Source organism: Phlebotomus papatasi, chromosome 3 (assembly GCF_024763615.1).
Source record: "Phlebotomus papatasi isolate M1 chromosome 3, Ppap_2.1, whole genome shotgun sequence".
NCBI classification, from domain to species: domain Eukaryota; kingdom Metazoa; phylum Arthropoda; class Insecta; order Diptera; family Psychodidae; genus Phlebotomus; species Phlebotomus papatasi.
Genome location: NC_077224.1, coordinates 82,987,698 through 83,006,160, shown reverse-complemented (window position 1 = coordinate 83,006,160; position 18,463 = coordinate 82,987,698). Strand labels below are relative to the sequence as shown.

At 36.5% G+C, this 18,463-nt stretch overlaps 1 protein-coding gene across 2 annotated transcripts in view; it reads right to left on the bottom strand.

Annotated features, from left to right (window-relative positions):
• LOC129806073 (MICAL-like protein 1) overlaps positions 1–18,463 on the bottom strand; it is a 32,806-nt gene that overhangs the window by 487 nt on the left and 13,856 nt on the right. The window contains exons 1-6 of one of the 2 annotated variants that reach the window (XM_055854399.1): positions 11,956–12,007; positions 10,763–11,040; positions 4,882–6,143; positions 504–1,454; positions 211–418; positions 2–145 (exon numbers count right to left, since the gene is read on the bottom strand). In XM_055854399.1, the coding sequence (XP_055710374.1) occupies positions 2–145; positions 211–418; positions 504–1,454; positions 4,882–6,143; positions 10,763–10,780 (2,583 nt within the window). In that variant the 5' untranslated portion in view covers positions 10,781–11,040; positions 11,956–12,007. Of the gene's footprint in view, position 1; positions 146–210; positions 419–503; positions 1,455–4,881; positions 6,144–10,762; positions 11,041–11,955; positions 12,008–16,444; positions 16,531–18,463 lie in introns of those variants that run through there. The other variant, XM_055854398.1, reaches the window with a different exon arrangement.

Genomic DNA, 18,463 nt, shown 5'->3' with positions numbered 1-18,463 from the left:
CCTTGTCCACGTCAATCTTCTTGTTCTTGGATTTCTTGGCTTCCTTTTGCTTCTTCTTCTCCTTCTTGGACAATTTTGTTGATGTCTCATCTCTTAGGCTTTCATCCCTTTTGGCCGTGTGTTTCTCAATCTCTTGCTTGATGCTCTGAAATTATTTCAATCAGAAAGGTTAGGAAAAAGGACAGTGGAAAGTTTAGGGATTGTCTCTACCAAATCTTCTTCTGCTTCCCTCAATCTGTCACTCTCGAGATTGTCTACAACGTCATTCCGCAGCTGAACAACTTCCACAAGGCGAGATATCAGTGCTTCCTCCTTGGCTTTGTCCGAATCCGTTTTATTCCTCTCCGGCTGCGCCATCAGGACCCGAATCTCGTACTCCAGGTCAATCTGTTCCTGCTCCAATCGATGCTGCCGACGCCTGAAGATTTAAAGGGCAAGGACTTCAAAATAGGAATTCAACTCGAATTAAGAAGAAGGAAAAGGGGAAACGCCAGAAAACTCACAGATACATCAATTCAGCCTGACGCCGGAAAAGTTCATTCTTCTCATTGACCAGATCAAAGAGTTGCATAATGAGATCCTCAACTTCTTTGGTGTTCTGCGTCGGCAAATTGCTCAGAGTATCCCTCGACAGCGTCGCTTCCCCCGATCCTTCCGGGCTCTCCCCTTCGCACCTTTCCCTGATGATCTTCTCCAACATTATCCCCTGCTTCTCCAGACCCTGCTGCTGCACCTCAATCACCTCTAACTCATGCAGAATCTCCTGCAGCGGCAGCATCTGCAGAACTCTCTTGGGCGGCACTGGAAGAGCCGGAGCTGGTCCTTTGCGCTTCTTCCATTTCCCATGCGAAGATTTATCGCTGTAGACCGTGTCATCGTCTCCGTAGGAAATATGAGATCTTCTATTGCGATTCTTGGAATCCTTGTTATCCTTCAGCTTCTCCCATTGCCTCTCATGTGATCCCTCTCGTTCTTCACTGTCAGAATTCCCCGCAAAATCCGCAGCTTCTGGCACAATTTTCCTCCTGTACGAGATTCCTGGATAATCCTGACCAATTCCTCCGTCGCCCTTCTCCTCAGATTCCGTGAGAAGTTCAGCATCGAGAGGGATCAGTCGTCTCTTTGTCTCGCAGCTAATCGGTTCAGGAGACGCCTTGGGCAACGGCGGAGCCGGAGCTGGACGCTTCTTTCGAGCCCTAGGACTGACCCTGGGACTCTTTTCAGCAGAAACCGGTGGCAGAGGTGCTTTTCCCTTCTTGTGCTTCACTCCACTGCCGCCGGCTGTTGAGCACGATGACAGGGAATTCATCGAGCCGTGTGACTCATTGCGTGCAGAAATTGTTGAACTGAGAGATGCACAACTTCCGTACATGTCTCTTGCCATGGCACCTGGTGATACCAGCAGATACTGCTGATTGGGGGTCGCATCGAGAGTTCTTCTCACATTCGGAACTCTGGTTAGAACATAGAATACTCATGTGAAAATAGTAAAATCTGTAGATAAAAGTCTGGGAAGATTCATAGAAAATTCCCAACAGAGACAGGGAAAATTCGATATTTTTTCTCCGAGAAATTCGTATGATATTAATTTTCGCTTAAGGATATATATATATATATATATATATAGCCTTATGTTTAGGAAACATTGTATCCTTTAGGCATGAAATAAACTTCAAATTGCATTGAATTGATATACTTCAGTCGAGATATTTTTATTGGGAAAAAGTCATATAGAACATCGAAGAGTGATATATGGATAGAATATTTCAAGCAAAGAATTTAGGAAGAAGTACAGGGAATATCTCCCCATAGACTGAAAAAAATCATTAGTTTATCTCAAGGAAGCCTCGAGGTTCTCGTGAAGGGAATCAAAATTACAGAAATAAGAAAATACAGTAGACTCTCTCTCAATTGGGCATTTGAGGCAAAATGTCATCCGGTTTATCGATAGATTTGAGCGTCAAAGCCTTTGTAAATTCCACAAAAAGCGGTCAATTATAAAGAATCACGATAAAATAGGAAGAACTACAGCGAATTTGAGCAAATTAGCTTCATAATTAAACGTGAAAATTGTCAACAAAATTTTTCGCCCAATTGAAAAAGAGCCGATTGAGCGAGAGTCTACTGTAGGTAAATTAAAAGATAAAAAATACAATAAAAGATTTGTAAGAAAATAAAATAAGAAAAAAAAAACAAGTAAAAAAATTATAAAAAATAGAATAATTTTTCCCTTGAAATTCCCAGAGAAATCTAAGGATAGTTTCTACAGGAATCTGGGTACGATTCAGAGGGCTTTCCTTAAGATTTTATAGGGAAACTTCCCTATTTTTTTTTCTAAATTTTAATCAAATTTCTCGAGAAAATTTTAAAATGAATGTGAGAATAATTCATCAAGTTTTCCCGAGTATATCCGTGGAACAAATCCCCCAGTTTTCCACGAATTTTACCAAGATTTTTCAGTGAAATCTATAGAAAATTTCTCCAGAAAATCTGGAAGAAAGTCATCAACCTCTCCTGGGAATGTCCCTAGGATAAATTCCCCTATCTTCCGGTAGTCTTTTCGAGATAATCTCGAGATAATCTCGAGGACTGTTAGAATTTACTATCCATAGGATAGTAAATTTTAAAATGTCAAGATGGTAGATTCTAAAGGAAAGTATCTATGGAGGATGGTATTTTCTACTATCTTTTGAGGCAGTAGAATTTAAAGACACGATTTGTAGAAAATACCATCCAAATTTTTCTCGGTGTAGGAAATTTCTTAGGAAAAGTGGGAAGAATTCAATTACCTACCCCGGCAATATCATTGGAAAAGATCTCACAGTATTCCAGAAATATTACCCAGATTACTCGTGGAAATCTATGTGAAATGTTTCCCTCAAAAATGGGAATTTTACTTAGAGATAGCACGTAATATCCTTGACACACTTGGGACTTAAGCCGAGAGTTGACTTATTAGTGGAAAATAATGAAAATGTGGTTTAACCATTATTTCGAATAATTACACTAAGCCGTCATTCGGCTAATCCTCAAGTCTGTCAAAGGCCTAAAACACAAAATAGACACAGAGATCAGCTTAGGGATCAGCCAGAAGTTTGGAGGATCAGGCTGATCATCTAAATTCATGAGGTCTAGTGAAATTACGGGGATCAGGCGACATCAGCGCCAGTGCTGAAAATAAAAAGCTTCACTTTGGGTGTTTTTGGGTGTTTTTCGAAATGTCAATTGGGTGAAAAAAAAACATGGAAAGTAATGGTAGGAGTCTCGGTAGCTCAATAGGCAAAGTGTTGGCTTTGTGACGCAGAGGCCCTCGGTTCGATCCTTGATCGAAGCGCGTCCGGTGAATAATTGGAAAACAGTTTTTCACCGTCCTTGAAAGCTACAAACTGAACGCAAAAATATCAAGATAAAAGATAAGGGAGCAAAAAAGGATTTGTGATGGAGCAAAAAGAAAAATGATAAGGAGAGATGAGAGGAACAAACATATGGAAAAAAAAGAAAAACAGATGGAACTCGTATCTAAATAAGAGTGAGAGAAATGGCTATATGGACCTGATTGAGTCTGACAGCCAAAACATAAAAAGAAGAGAGAGAGAGAAAGTAATGGTACGCAATGTTGCAAAATCTTAAAATGCATTACGTACTTGACACACTTACGACTTAAACCGAGAGGCGACTTAGTGGAAAATTATGGAAATGTAGTTTTAATTATTATTTCGAATATAATTACGCTAAACTGTCTCTCGGCTAATCTTCAGGTCTGTAAGACCCTTAGGATTGGAGTAAAAGGAAGGTCAGAGTGCTCCTTTCTGTACGAAAAATCCATTGATATTGCTCTTAAGACGTCTTTCAGCAATCAATGTGTACACATTTACAGTAGAGTCTCTGAAATCTGAATCTCTCAAATTCGAACGCCGTTTGGATTCGAAATGTCAATTGTGAGGTTAGGTTAGAAAGTTCGTATTCTTGGTGAATGAAAATCATATTTATGTGCTTCTTCCTGAATGTTTACATACATTATGGTCGTGTAAAATGAAAAGGAAGTATGTTACCACTAAGACTTGCGAGAAAGTACGGGAATTTGATTTAAAGTACAATTTAATCTCACACAAATTTCGTTAGTTTTGAAAAAATCGTTCGAATTTGGGAGATGAGAAATGTCAAAAATACCCCCCGAGCGTTCTAATTTAGGAGACTCTACTGTAATAGAAATTTACGCTGAAAATGCTAATCCTTGATCCTAAATCCTCAGTGTATGATAGTTTTGGCTGATCCTTTACCGCCAAATTTTTCGAGCTGAGTATTCTCTAGGATCAGCCAGGTTTTGCATTAATGGCTTCGTAAAGAATTCACCGGGTATAAGAAAACGACTTTTCTCCCTTGGAGTGAATGACATTTTTTTAAATTTCGTACGAAACGCTGGGAACATTTTTTTATAAGTGCACAAAATGTCGTTGATGGTCGAAAAATTCAAACAGAATTATCGAATTTTCAAATTAAAAATATATTTTGACACGTGACGTGACACTTCGAAAGGAAGATTTCAGCCACCACGCGGACGAAACGAGAAATAAGAAATTGATCTTTGACTTTTTTTCTCTTGGGGAAAGAAGAATATTAGAACCCTAGATTCTAAGCCTAGAACGTTGTGATAAATAATAAAGAACCAGTGAGCGTCGGGGGATTGGGTAGCTTAGAAAGAGACGATTTTTCCCAAGGCTTTCGGCTCAAACTCCATGCCTTCCTCTGTGGTCCAATCTAGAATTTTCTTGCTTTGTCAATGGGATTTGTAGGCTCTGCACTTTGAATTCTTGATATTTTTCTTAATTTTTGCTTTGTGAGACTGATGTGGTAAATGAATTTTCAAATAAACAAACTTACGTTTTCCTTGGAGTTGGAACTGGTGTCCTTCTGGGAGATGGCTTAACAGAACTCGGTTGACTGACAGTTGTGGCTTCTTCTTCTTCAGCATCGTCTTCAAAGGGATTTCCCGGCTTGACTTTCTCCTCTTTAACTTCATCTTCACTGTCAAATGGATTGAGTTTTTGTGCTTTTTCCTCCATTTTCTTGGCATCATCAACAATTTCTTCATCATCGTCATCAGAGCCGAAGGGATTCAATTCATTCGGATAGGTTTTTAGGGTGAGTGCTTTTGGCTCTGACTGACACTCTGGGACAACTTCACTGGTTCTAGGCTGTGCACTTGATTCCGCTGTCTTAGCACTATCTTTAGGTGCGTCATCAACACTACTACTAACTGACTTATTTTCTACAACAGGCACTTTTATCAATGATTTGCAAGCTGGCACATTTGGTGGAATTGGAGCTGGACCTTCTGCTGGAATTGCGTCAGAAACTCTCTGTTTATCCTCAATTTCGTCCTCATCTTTGGTAACACATGAAATATCTGACGATGCTTCTTCACAAGGCACTGGCTCCCTATCATCTAAAACTAATTTACTCAATTTCTCATCTACACTTGTGTCATTGTTGACCTCATTTGAGTCATTTGTTCGCAATGCATCATCAGTCCCCTCAGAATTGGGACTTTTGTGAGTTTTATCAATTTGGGAGTCTTCTTCTATCTTCACATTTTCTTCTTCACTCTGCTTCAAATCATCTTCGCTAATTATGTCACTTGCAACAACATGAGAATCCATTGGATCTGTTTCAGTCTTTTCAGCTGATACTACCTCCTCCTCCTCCTCCTCATCCATCTCATCATCATCTTTCTTCCCATCAAATTGTGTAACAATAAAGTCCAACATGGACTTTTGATCCTTCCCCTTAAGCTTCTCCAGACTCTCACGTTTCTCCTCATCACTCAGAGATTTCTTCAACAAACTATTTTGCTTCTCAATGGCTAGCGATTCTGTCATCGGCTCAACCACAAAGGCACTACTTCCGTCTTCATCCTTATTGGCATACCTGTGAGATGCCTCTTCATCTGGACATACCTCACAGCAAAATTCTGCATCAACTTCTGTCTCATAGAAACTCCCTGGTGTCAATTGATGCCCACAACGGGCACATTTTAGGCACGTTCTGTGATACACCCGACCATCGATGGTCAATCTCTCGGCGAGAAAGACCGGCAGCTGGCACTTGAAGCAGGGCTCACGACGAAGAACTCCCCGAGAGAGCTGCAATAATGCACCTCTAATTACTCTTCTGCACAAACTAACCCAGAATCTTTGACGTTGGCTGTTTTAAATGTCGCAAAATTAACCTTAAGTCTGATGAAGAATATCTCAGATTTTTTTTCAAGTATCAAATTCTCTAAGAAAATATCTTAAAATGACCATAGCTTAGGATGTAAATAACCGATTTTCACGATCAATGGCGCAAATGAAAGGTCTTGCGAAATGCTAAAACTGATAAGTACATCAGATTTACAGGGCTTTACGATACCTTCGTACTATTTTCTTAATAAATTTGGCCCCTGTCTTTTTTTCAGGAAATTGAGAGGCATATAGGACTAGCTATTAATCTGTCTGTCTTGGAGATTATTCTCTTATCCAAGCCATGCTCTAGCCAAGCTTAGCTTAGAGATCTTAATGTATTAGCTAAGCTTACCTTAATGATCTTATTCTTCTAGCTAAGCTTACATTAGTGATATACAGGGTGGCTGAAAAAAAAATGCAACAATTTTTAGAGCGCATAGCTGTCAAACCGCTGGTGACAGCGGTTTCATATTTTGCAAAGTGGTAGTTCATTTTATCGGTTAAAAGCCTACAAAAGCATTTTCGATAATATTTTGTAAAACTTTTTTAAACCGTAATGGAACTCAAACGTGACAATTTAATGTCGTTATATTTTGCAGGAAATGCGGAAGCAGCTATCGTTAGGGCTCTTTAAAACCCTGATTGTAATTAAACTTTCCGTTTTTCGAAACATAACTTGATACAGTGATACTATGTAGCATTTTAAAATGCTTTGGGGGGTCTAAAAAAATTGCTTCATCGCTAGTCATCGTTCTTAAAGTGAAGAAGCAAATTGAACAAAATCTGCGTCACATCTGCAAACAAACGATCTCAGAGACGCATAGATCGCAAATAACCATGTAATAAATTTTGGTAAAGGATCTCTATATGAAGCCTTAAAAGTCCTGAAAAGGACGAGATTTCATAGATCCTCAGAAAAAAGTTATGCTCGATTGATGAAAGAGTAAATTCTCTTGCACGTTAATGGTCATTTCCAGAATGTCATTTTTTCTAATAAGAAAAATTTTCAATTCAGCAATTGATGTGCAAACAAAATGTTTGTGTCTATCTGAAGGAAAGATCATACGATAATTTAGACGTTAGAATGACCACCGGAAGTCAAGGACCACCTCATTTAAAGGTCTGGACTTCCTTGAAGACAAATTATCGCTTTCCACTCGGGTTTTTAGGTTATACTGTCAAAACGAATGCCAATGTGTTTCTGGAAATTGTCTTGGAAGGAGTGTTGGAGTCCTGGACAAACAAAAATTTTAGTAAGAAGTAATGGAAGTTCGATCAAGACTCGACAACGTCGCAGAAATCACGCTACGAACAAGATTTGGCTAACAAAAACGTTTCGCATTTCATTTTTGGAAGCCAACGACGTCCACAATTCTTCAATGCAAAATCATTTGACTTCTCTAAAAGAGGCATTTTGTTGGTCAAGGTTAGGACTAAAAAGTAGCAAAGTGTCGATGAGTTGAAGGCAGCCCTTCCTCGTGAATAGCAGGACTTTCAGAAGGCTGACATTCGTGCAAATTACGATGCATTTTCTGACAGACTTAAGACCATAATTAAGTCAAAATAAGATCGTATTGAACAAAACCGATAATATTCTAAAATCTTGATTTTTTTACTACCATTTTTCTTTATTTCAAAAAAGTTGAACAAAAAATGAGGATAATATAGCGCTTTGGTTTGTTGCATTTTTTCAGCCACCCTGTAATTCTTCAAGCCAAGCTTAGCTTAATGATCTTATTCTCTTAGCTAAGCTTAACTTAGCATTTTAGTTATTTTATCTAAGCTTGATTTAGCGATATAATTCTTCTAGGTAGGCTAAGCTTAGGAATATTGTTCTTCTGGCCAAGCTTCGTTTGGAGATCTCATTCTCATGGAGATCATAAGCTAAGCTTAGCTTAGCGACATTATTCTTATATATAAGCTTAGCTTAACCATCTTTTTCTTCCAGCTAAACTTAGCTTAGTGAACCTTAATCTTTTCGCTAAGCTTAGCTTAGCATTTTTGTTATTTTATCTCAGCTTGATATAGCGATATAATTCTACTAGATAGGCAAAGCTCAAGAATATTGTGTTTCTGGCTAAGCTCAACTTAAAGATCTTACTCTATTAGAATAGCTTAGCTTAACGACATTATTCTTTTATCCAATGTTTAGCTTAACGATCTTATTTTTCTCGCTAAGCTTAGATTATTCATGTAATTCTTCTAGCTAAGCTTAGCTTAACGATCTTATTCTTCATGCTAAGCTTAGCTTAGCGATCTCATGCTTCTCGCTAAGTTTAGCTTAGTATTTTTGTTATTTTATCTAAGCTTGATATAACGATATAATTCTCCCCGATAGGCTTAGTTTAGGGATCTTATTTCATTAGCTAAACTTAGCTTAGCGGCATTATTCTTTTATATTAGCTTACCTTAGCGATCTGATTCTTCTTGCTAAGCTTAGCTTACAGATCTTATTCTTCTAGCTAAACTTAGCTTAGTGACCTTAATCTTTTGGCTAAGCTTAGCTTAGGATTTTTGTTATTTTTTCTAAGCTTTATGTGCGTGGAAAAGTGGGATTTTCATTTTTAATTTTCAGTGACAGAGTCTTTGATTTAAATTTTGTTACTTTTCGATAGCTTTTGGGTTTTCAATTTATTCGAGAATTCCAGGGGGTTTGAGTTTTAGGGCAATTGGGGCAATTGGGGTATAATTTTGAGGTGCGGTTTTATCATAAAACAATTAGTTTATTATAGTAGGAACAAGAGGGTTGAGGGGTTGAGTTTTTCCTGATGGAATAAATATAAATTTTTCTAATATAAAACAAAATCAAAAAACTATGGCTACAGGCACTTACAGTCTCCTTTAGGACCTTGAACTTTTTCCTACACCTAATTCCTTCCCTTCCCTCTCTTTCTTCTGGATTCCTATAAAAATTTAATCTCTTACATTTCATCTAATTTCTTTCTGTTAAGTAACTTACTTCTTTTGTATTTTTTTTATCCCTTTTTCACAAATTAAAACGAGCTTCTTTTGAGCTTTTTTCTTAGAATCTATGAATATTAATTCTATGTTATTTGACAAGTGCCTTTGTTTACTAATTCAAATTTAAGAAACTCACTGAACACTTGATATAGCGATATAATTCTTCTAGATAGAGTTAGCTCAAGGATATTGTGCTTAACGATCGTATTCTTCTCGCTAAGCTTAGATTATTGATATAATGCTTCCAGCTAAGCTTAGTTTAACGATCTTGTTCTTCAAGCAGAGCTTGGCTTAGCGATGTTATTCTTTTAGCTAAGCTTAGCTTAGCATTTTTTTTGTTATTTTATCTAAGCTTGATTTAGCGATATAATTTTTCTAAATAGAGTTAGCTTAGGGATCTTTTTCATTAGCTAAGCTTAGCTTAGGGGCATTATACTTTTATCTCAGCTTAGTATAGCGATCTTATTCTTCTAGCTAAGCTTAGCTTAGTTTATTCTTCTGGTTTAGCTATACTTAGCGGTATTATTCTTCGAGCTAAGGTTAGATTAGAGACATTACTGCATTAACTAAGCTTAATTTAACGATCTTATTCTTCTAGCTAAGTTTAGTCCAGCGATTTTATACTTCTAGCAAAACAGATCTTATTCTTCTAGCTAAACTTAGCTTAGCTTGAGGATCTTATTCTTCTTTCTTACCTTACCTTAGCCTTTTTAATGTTGTAGCAAAAGTCGTCTTAGCGATATTATTCTTCTAGATAGGCTTAGCTTAGAGATATGGTTCTTCTGGCTAAGCTTAGCTTAGAGATCTTACTCTATTAGCTAAGCTTAGCTTAACGATCTTGTTATTTTTTATCTGAGCTCAGCATATTGATTAACTGTCGTATTCTTGAACCTAAGATTAGCTTAGCGATCTTAATCTTCTCGCTAAGCTTAGCTTAGCATTTTTGTTATTTTATATAAATTTGATATAGCGATATAATTTTTCTAGATAAGATTAGCTTAACGATATTGTACTTCTGGCTAAGCTTAGCTTCAAGAACTTATTCTATTAGCTAAGCTTAGCTTAGCAACATTATTCTTTTTTTCAATGCTTAGCTTAACGATCTTATTCTTCTCGCTTAGTTTGGATTAATCATATAATTGTTCTAGCTAAGCTTAGTTTAGTTTATTCTTTTGGTTTAGCTATGCTTAGCGATCTTATTCTTCTCGCTAAGCTTAGCTTAGAGACATTACTGCATTAGCTAAGCTTAGTTTAACGATGTTATTCTTCTAGCTAAACTTAGCTAAATTTAACAATCTTATTCTTCTAGCTCAGCTTAGCTTTTCGATCTTGTTCTATAACCTTAGCTTAGTGATCTCATTCTTCTAGCTAAGTCTAGCTTGACGAGTAGTCTAGTCACTAGTTTTAGTGACCTTAGCTTACCTGAAAACTGAGATATTCAATATTAACCAAAGACATAATTTTGCGACATTTTAATAAATTCAACCAATAATAGCTTTGGAAAGGATGCAAGATCAAAAGCAAAGCAGTACAGAAATCTTCATAAGAATCCCCCTAAAGTTTCTACTACTATTTACCTGCTCCTTAGCACTCATTCTCGCTAGTTTTTTTTTTTATAAGATGGTTTGTTGTAACCGTGAAGATAGAACTCCTTCTCCGTAAGCTCGTGATTTGTTTTTCTTTCTAAAATTCTTTACCCTTAACTAATAACACGTAAGATGATTGGTTTTTTTTGTAAATTAAAAAATGATTTTGTAAATCGCGCGTTTTTTTTGTGTATTTTTTTTGTAACTCTGGATTCTTAGCAGAAAATTTCTGGTTTATACTGTCCCATAATGTCCAAGCTCTTATCGTCCTATGATGATGTGATGTGCAGAAATGATATGGAAAAACAGAGAAAAGAATATAAAAAAAATGATTGAAATTTGGACGAAAAAAAAACAACACATGAGAAAAATTACAAAAAAAAAAGTGAGTATTTTCTGTACAGATCATGAACATGTGAAAATATCTATCACAAACATCATGCGACGTTAGTCACGTTAATTGTTTAAAGTGACATGCATATTGACCCAAATTATTAAGCACTGTAAATTGACTATATCAAATTGGTTATATGACTTTAAGGAGGTTTATTTGTACAATTGAAAAAACTCTTTTTCACGGTAAAAAATGCCAAGGCGACTATTAAAAAAAATACTTAAAAAAAATTTACAAAATTATGTTTTAAATCCATGAACTATTTTTCCTTGTAATGAAATAGCGAAAGTCACTCTCCCATTCCGTTATCGATCAATTTCCTCAAGGACGCATTTCACTGCCAAAGGCCCCAGCTGACATAATTCCAAATATATAACAAATTTTTCCACTATCTCTCACGTGAAATTTATCACAAAAACAAAAGAAAATTAAGAAAATAAACATAAATTCTACCTGAAAAACTCATTTCCTTCTTCATGATGACTTTTAGTTGGAAAATCATAAATATTATGGCTTTTTCTTCAAAGGCGACAAATGAGGCAAAAAAGTAAGAAAATCCACGTCATGACATTTCTCACATATTACTGCCAATTGGATTGTATCACAGACAAACGCAATACTTTACGAAATTTCCTCTTACTCAACCCTCATGCACTTATTAGTTGATCTTAATTGCTATGTTAGGCCCTTCTTGTAAGCCGCATTTTATTGCACAAAAACCACACACAAATTCTTGGAAAGTTGTTAGTTCTTTTTTTTTCTTAATGAATAAAGAAAGTAATATTGAGACTTGAGGTGAAGTGTAATTAGAAGAAAGTACGACCAACAGTGTATGCTTTCCAGAAATGAACTGTGTTCCATACGTCAAAAGCAAACTAATCATGAGAAGCTAGAAGAAATACAATATAGCACTAAAAGCAACACTAAAGTGAGTTAGAAAGAAATAAACATGTGGATGGAGGAAAAAAAAACGAATTAATTGTCATTTTATATTTATCTCTTTTCCACCATCTTTTGTTTTCTCATTCGCGCCTCTCTTTGGAACTTATTCCAACCCGACTGACCACTGGTGATGGGTTATGTTTACGTAGTGTGACTCATTTAACCAAATTTATTATCTCTTGTGTAATTATTATCTTATTGATTTTTTCAATTGACAATCAATACCATTTTAAATATTTAAGTTTTATAATCAAATCACATTCTATTCTATATTAGCATCCAAGATAGATTTTAGTAAGCCAGGACACTTTTGATTTGTTCTTGGAGTAGCTAATTTTCTTTACCATGAATAGTTTCCCAGTAATGATAAGATAATCTCATTTAAATCAATCAATACCATTTACAGGGTTAGCGCCATGCTTTGGCGAAATTTGCATTAACCCCTATACTTCATGTGAACAACATGTTTGTTTATTGCCTCCTACGACGTTTCGGAGATTAGTTGTCTCCTTCCTCAAGTATGGGTAGGTATGGGGAAGTTCTTATCAGGTTTTTGGGAAATCACTTGGACAATTACATACACTTGGACTTCATATTCATAAATCACTTTCTGGGATGACGACACCATTTGGACGGTTTGACACAGAATTTTTGTGGTTCAATTCGACCTTGCGACGTGCACCTGTTAGACAACTTCTTCCTAGCTTATTAGCCTTTTGTTCCCACTTTCGAAACCAGAAAGAAAAACTCTCAACACGATTGCTCCTTGAACTCTTTATGAAAATACTTTCTTTGGCTGCTATTCCGGCAGAGTGGTCAGATCCCACTTCTGACGACAATGTTAAGGGAAATCCCAGACTTGGAAACTTAGAGGAAATCTATAGGCCAATGTGTCCTTAATTAATAGAATTATTCGCTTTCACTCAGTTAGAACAAATAGCTAAAAATCGTGTCCCTAATTATCCAATAAGATACATGTCATGAGATCGCGCAAATGCATAAGCCAGAAAAATATACTGGAAGAAATACTACCAGGATCAGCCAAGAGACGGCAGATACAGTTTCCAAGAGACACTACAGAGGTTAGATAATAGTTGTTACAGATCAGCAAAAGGCGCTGCTTTTGAGAATTATATCTCAATCAGTAAGTCGAGCTTCAAGGAGTGACAGATGACAGCGTCTGTCTTTGAAACTATCGAATTAACTGTTCTGGACAGTGGAGGACCTCCAAGTTCTTCCTCTTTTACCACCGGCTATCGAGAAAGTAGCATCGGAGTTCCACTACTAGGAGTCACCACGAAATCAGCACAGTTGGATTCCCGGGCAACATATCGCTCTACAATCCGTTTCTTTGATTTTCCCACTTCAACCATCGTTAAAATACCCTCTCCGCAGGGCACATTGGAGTATGGGACATAGTCCCTGCCCACAACAGAAAGACCAAAGGAAGTACGGAATAACCGGGAACGGAGAGAGGAATTTGGATCAAGAAAAGGGATGAGGATAATGAGGGATGTAGAAAGGAGAAGGATTTTAGGAAATAAATGATTTTTCCCAACATTTCGATCATCAAACGGTAGAATAAAGGATATCGACTAGTCAGAATTAATAAAAGAGCCCGTTTCGCATCAATTACACTCTAGGATGGCTAAAAAATATTTTTGGTACTGCTCTCAAGTGTTCTTGATGAGATAAAAAGTTTTTTTTTGTAACAATAAGATCGGATAATGTTTCGAATGTCATTGAATCACTTCTGAACAGAATTCGATCTTAATGTCGTGGAAGAAGAACTTTCGTATCTTATCAAGAACACCTGAGAGCTGTGCCACAAATATTTATTTTTTCAAGCCAGCCTAGTTACCCCAGGCATATGTATTAATGTGTCTGAATTATAATTCCAATATCGGTTTATCGGTTTGGATAACTCACATACCCAAACATCAGTCTTGGGGCGTAAATTCCAGGATATTCGCTTAAGTGCGATTTTTATATTTAAGAATATACTTTGGGAGAGAAACTCATGTCTTTGAAAGACAATGAGGGCAATGTCTGTGGAGAAGACAAAGGAGAGGAGCATTAAAATTCCCCTTTAAGACCCAGGCACTTTATTGCCTAGGTTCCGTAGCAGAGTACGCAGCCGATGTGTGGGAGAGATCGGCGCACGCCAAGCAAGTTGACGTCGCGTCGTTTTGAATGATACCGCCGTATTGTAACATGGTGCCTAAAGGGCACGCCAGTGGACAAACTCTATCCCTTAGCAGGAATTGCTCCACCACGGGTGAGGAGACAAATCATCTCCAGTAGAGAGATGTCTAAGGCTCTCTCTGAACTAAAGCATCTTCTCCATGGTCATAAAAAACGAAGAACAAGGCTGAAGTCTCGTAGGAACATTTGCCACTCTGTCAAACCACTTGACCAATCTCCGGAGGAGGCTAGACTCAATCTGTGGAAGGAGGTCTTTCCATCAGATTTTGTCGAATTAATCGAATTATCGCAGTAATCCGGACGAATTATCGACGGTTACATTTAAAATCTTTTTGAGGTTATGTACGCATGTGTGTTCAGCAATGAAAATGAATTTTCCTGCGATGCTTTTGTTTAATAAATGAGGTATAATAGCATAGAATTATCTAATTATGTCTTTTTAAGCTTCTTTAAAACTTTTATTTTAATTCTTGAAAAAAAAAACTTGTATTTATATTTTCGAGACGTTGAACAAATTCAAAAAATCCATCCGAATTACGAAGCGGACATCTGTTATATTGTTTCCCAATCATCCGGATAACGAAGTGGGCACCTAGCGCAAAGATAAAGGGATGTAGAGTGCGATTTTTTATAGAGTAGCGCATAGCCGAAAGGCTGTTCGCGTTCTCTAAGTAGAGGTGAAACCTCCGGAAAATTAAAATTAAGTTAAATAAAATAAAATAAAATTGAATTGAAATTAATTAAATTAGATAAAATTAGAGACGTTTAAGATTATTAGCCGTTGATAGTTGACACTATTGAAGCCGTACAGAGTAGTTTGAAATTGTAGACAATGGCTCTAGGGTAAAATGGGGTAATTTGGAATGACGTGTAATTTGGATCTTTGAGCTTTCCTAACAGTTTTAGATGGCAAAAGAACAAAAAACAACGAAAAAGTATTCTCGAATCTAAAGTCTTTTACTTTTTATGTTTTCCTTTTTCTCTCTGTTCATCTGAAACTGTTAGAAAAACTTAAAATTCAGAAATAGACATGATTCAGTATTACGTCATCCTGCATTAATGTTGTATATTTTGAAGGATAACCAATTTCTATTTAGTGATTGTGCAGATCAAAGTTTAAATTAATACAGTTCATATTAATTTGACCATAGCAATATAAAAATCTTGATCTGGGTGAATTTGCCCCACTCTCAGCTAAATCTTAGAAGATATGACAAATAAGTACTACCGTAAACACTTTCTAATTAATTTAGAATGAGTCTGTACTGTCAGCCGGGGTGCGAAAGTTTAGTTCCATTTGTGGCCAAAGTTGGCATTTTGAAAGCACATCTGCACAGTGTCTTAGCTTAAGAACATACAGCAGAAGCATAATTCAAAAGGCAACCGAAGATCCAGTCAGAGCAGGTGATTGGTTAAAGCATATAATTGCATCATGCACGAGCATTTGATTAAGCACCAAAACATCACAAGCTATGCTAATTATTGCGATGCCTCTTCTCTTTGCAACAAAGTACCCAAGAGAGTTGAAGGAGCTACTAAACCCATTGGGTGGGGTACAAACATTGCAGAAGAGAGGTACACACAATACATAAAAATTATACATTTTTGTACACAAAGGTCAGGTAACTGTACAATTTCGCAACGGACAGTAAACATAAACATGGAAAAAATATTGTACTTCTTGCAGTATTTGTTAATTTCCTTTTGGTATAAAGAGCTTGTTTGAATTATTTCTTCTTTTATTTTTTGGCATTTTTTTTGTCTTTTAATACTCGCACACGCACCCATCTTCCCAAACAAGAGAAACATTCTTTTATTCTCCTCTCCCTCAATGACAATGTTGTTTTAGCATTGAAATTAAATTATATTATTTATTTACTGTTTTCTTTTTCTTTTTTTTTTGTTAAATTATTTAAGGCATCCTTCAAACAATTTGCTGCATATTTATACTCAAAATTTCAATGTTATTTTCATTTTATAAATAATTTCATGACGAATAATGTGTGTTATCAATTTTATGATTATGACCATGTGCGCCTTAGTGTTATCTTGCAAGTGAATTGATTGATTTTAGGAAGCTCGCTATGTACACAATTATCTAAATAAATCTTCAAGGTCTCTCTCTCACTTACCATTTGTGGTGAATCTGATGTTTTTGTGTCGATGGCATTTGATTCCTCAGCTATTGATCTTCGATTGTTTGACTGAATAGAGGCGTCTGCAGAAGACAAACAATTCAAAATTGAAGATTAGTTTAAAAGATTTTGAAGTAATGACTTAGAAACAAGGTTTGCAGAGGTCAAACTGAGGTCAAAATGTGATAGATAGCGACTTAGAATATTTGTCGAAGCCTCCATAGATCAACATTTCCACTTAATGCCCTTCTCTAATTTCTTACGGTTTTTCAAGGTCAAATGTTAAAAGGACTGTAGGAAGAATATTTTTTAACCGATTTGGGCAAGTTTTGGATCGTTGGAAAGGTCTTGGAATCCCTGACAAGTCTGGGCCGGTTCCAACCGGTTAAGGATCGGTTATGAACTGATAAGTAATTTTTATTCTTAAGACAGTGCTATTTCTTTGTATTTGGTTAGCACTTTTTGTTAGGGAACTGCTAACTGGTTAGCATATTTTTGCTAACCTACTCAGCAAAAATATGCTAAAACGGTACTTTTCTGGTAACTGTGCTCACTGAGGTTGCTCAGCACATAAATTTCAACTTAAATTATTCAGTTGTTCTATTTACTATTCGAACCGGTTACGAACCGATAAGCAATTATTATTCGAAAATCAATTGTAATAAGTTATAAAAAACGCATTTTGGATTATTTAGAAAACATTTCTTACATTTTTAGGATGTGCTTTAAGCCCTAAAAATCCTAAAGGATTTTAAGTTCTAAAGATCTTTGTACCAAATTGAGTCATAAGATTTTCATAATCTTAATCAGATTGAGGAAAATTGTATTTTTCTAGTTGCTTAATAGCGATATAAAAATATTTTTCTTCCTAATATTATCAATCTGATTTAAGTGTTCGAAAGTGTATCTTTAATGTTATCCACCGTAGATTGCATCATACACAATCGCAATCTGCATTTCATAATATTTTCAAGAGGATAATTCTAAAGAGTATCAGTTTTTTCCAATCCATGTAAACATTACTTTTACGCCTTAGAAAATTTTCATTAAGTATATAAAGATAAATAGGGTAAATGTTTTAATTCAACACCATTTCCAGACGCTTTAACTTTGACAGAAGATTCAACACATTAAATTCCTATTTTTTCTGAAGAGAATTACATAAATTTGCTCCTTGACTCTTCTAGAATGTTACTTTTTTGTGAAAATTCATTAGATATAATTTGAAAACTTCTATTAGATGCTGAAATGCTTCTATTGGAAACATATTAATCCAAATGGAGACAAGGGAAAGTTTCTAATTGGAGACAAACAGTGTAAGTGAAACCGCGACGAAAGGCTACTAAACCCTTGTTAAGTTGCTCCTGAGTGCAAAATTTGTTCTTATTCTTAATCTTTTCTCTTTTCCCATCTAAAACAATAAGAAAATCTCTCCAAAAAATCATATTTCCGGGGTTTCCTCGGTACCGAAAATCTATTGAAAATTATCGGTAGATAATTTTCGATAGGTTAACGAGAGACTCGCGGCGGGGAATAGAAGTCTCTTGGCACCCTCTTCGATATTTCGATCCAGGAACGTCTCATGGTCAACAAAGATCAAAATATAAAGAAATATACTGAAGCCAGTCATAACGTATGGTTTGGAAACAGTACCGTTGACCCGCACAGAGGAGAGAAAGCTGCTGATCTTTGAGAGACGGGTCCTACGACGAATCTGCGGGCCTTATCATTAGGAAACTATAGGGGACTTCCGAATAAGAATGAACCACGAACTGGAGGAGCTTTATGGAGAGGCCGACATTGTGGCCTCTATTCGGGCGAGAAGACTGAGCTGACTCGGTCACATTTGCCGTATGCCAGAGGAGAGGATGCCCAGTAAACTGTATGAGCGAAATCCGGAGGGGACGAGGAGAAGGCAGCGTCTTCGGACAAGATGGAAAAACATGGTGCTGCGACGCTGGCGGACACTGGCTTTAGATCGTGTGGAATAGCGAGGTGTTGTGCAGGAAGCCTTGT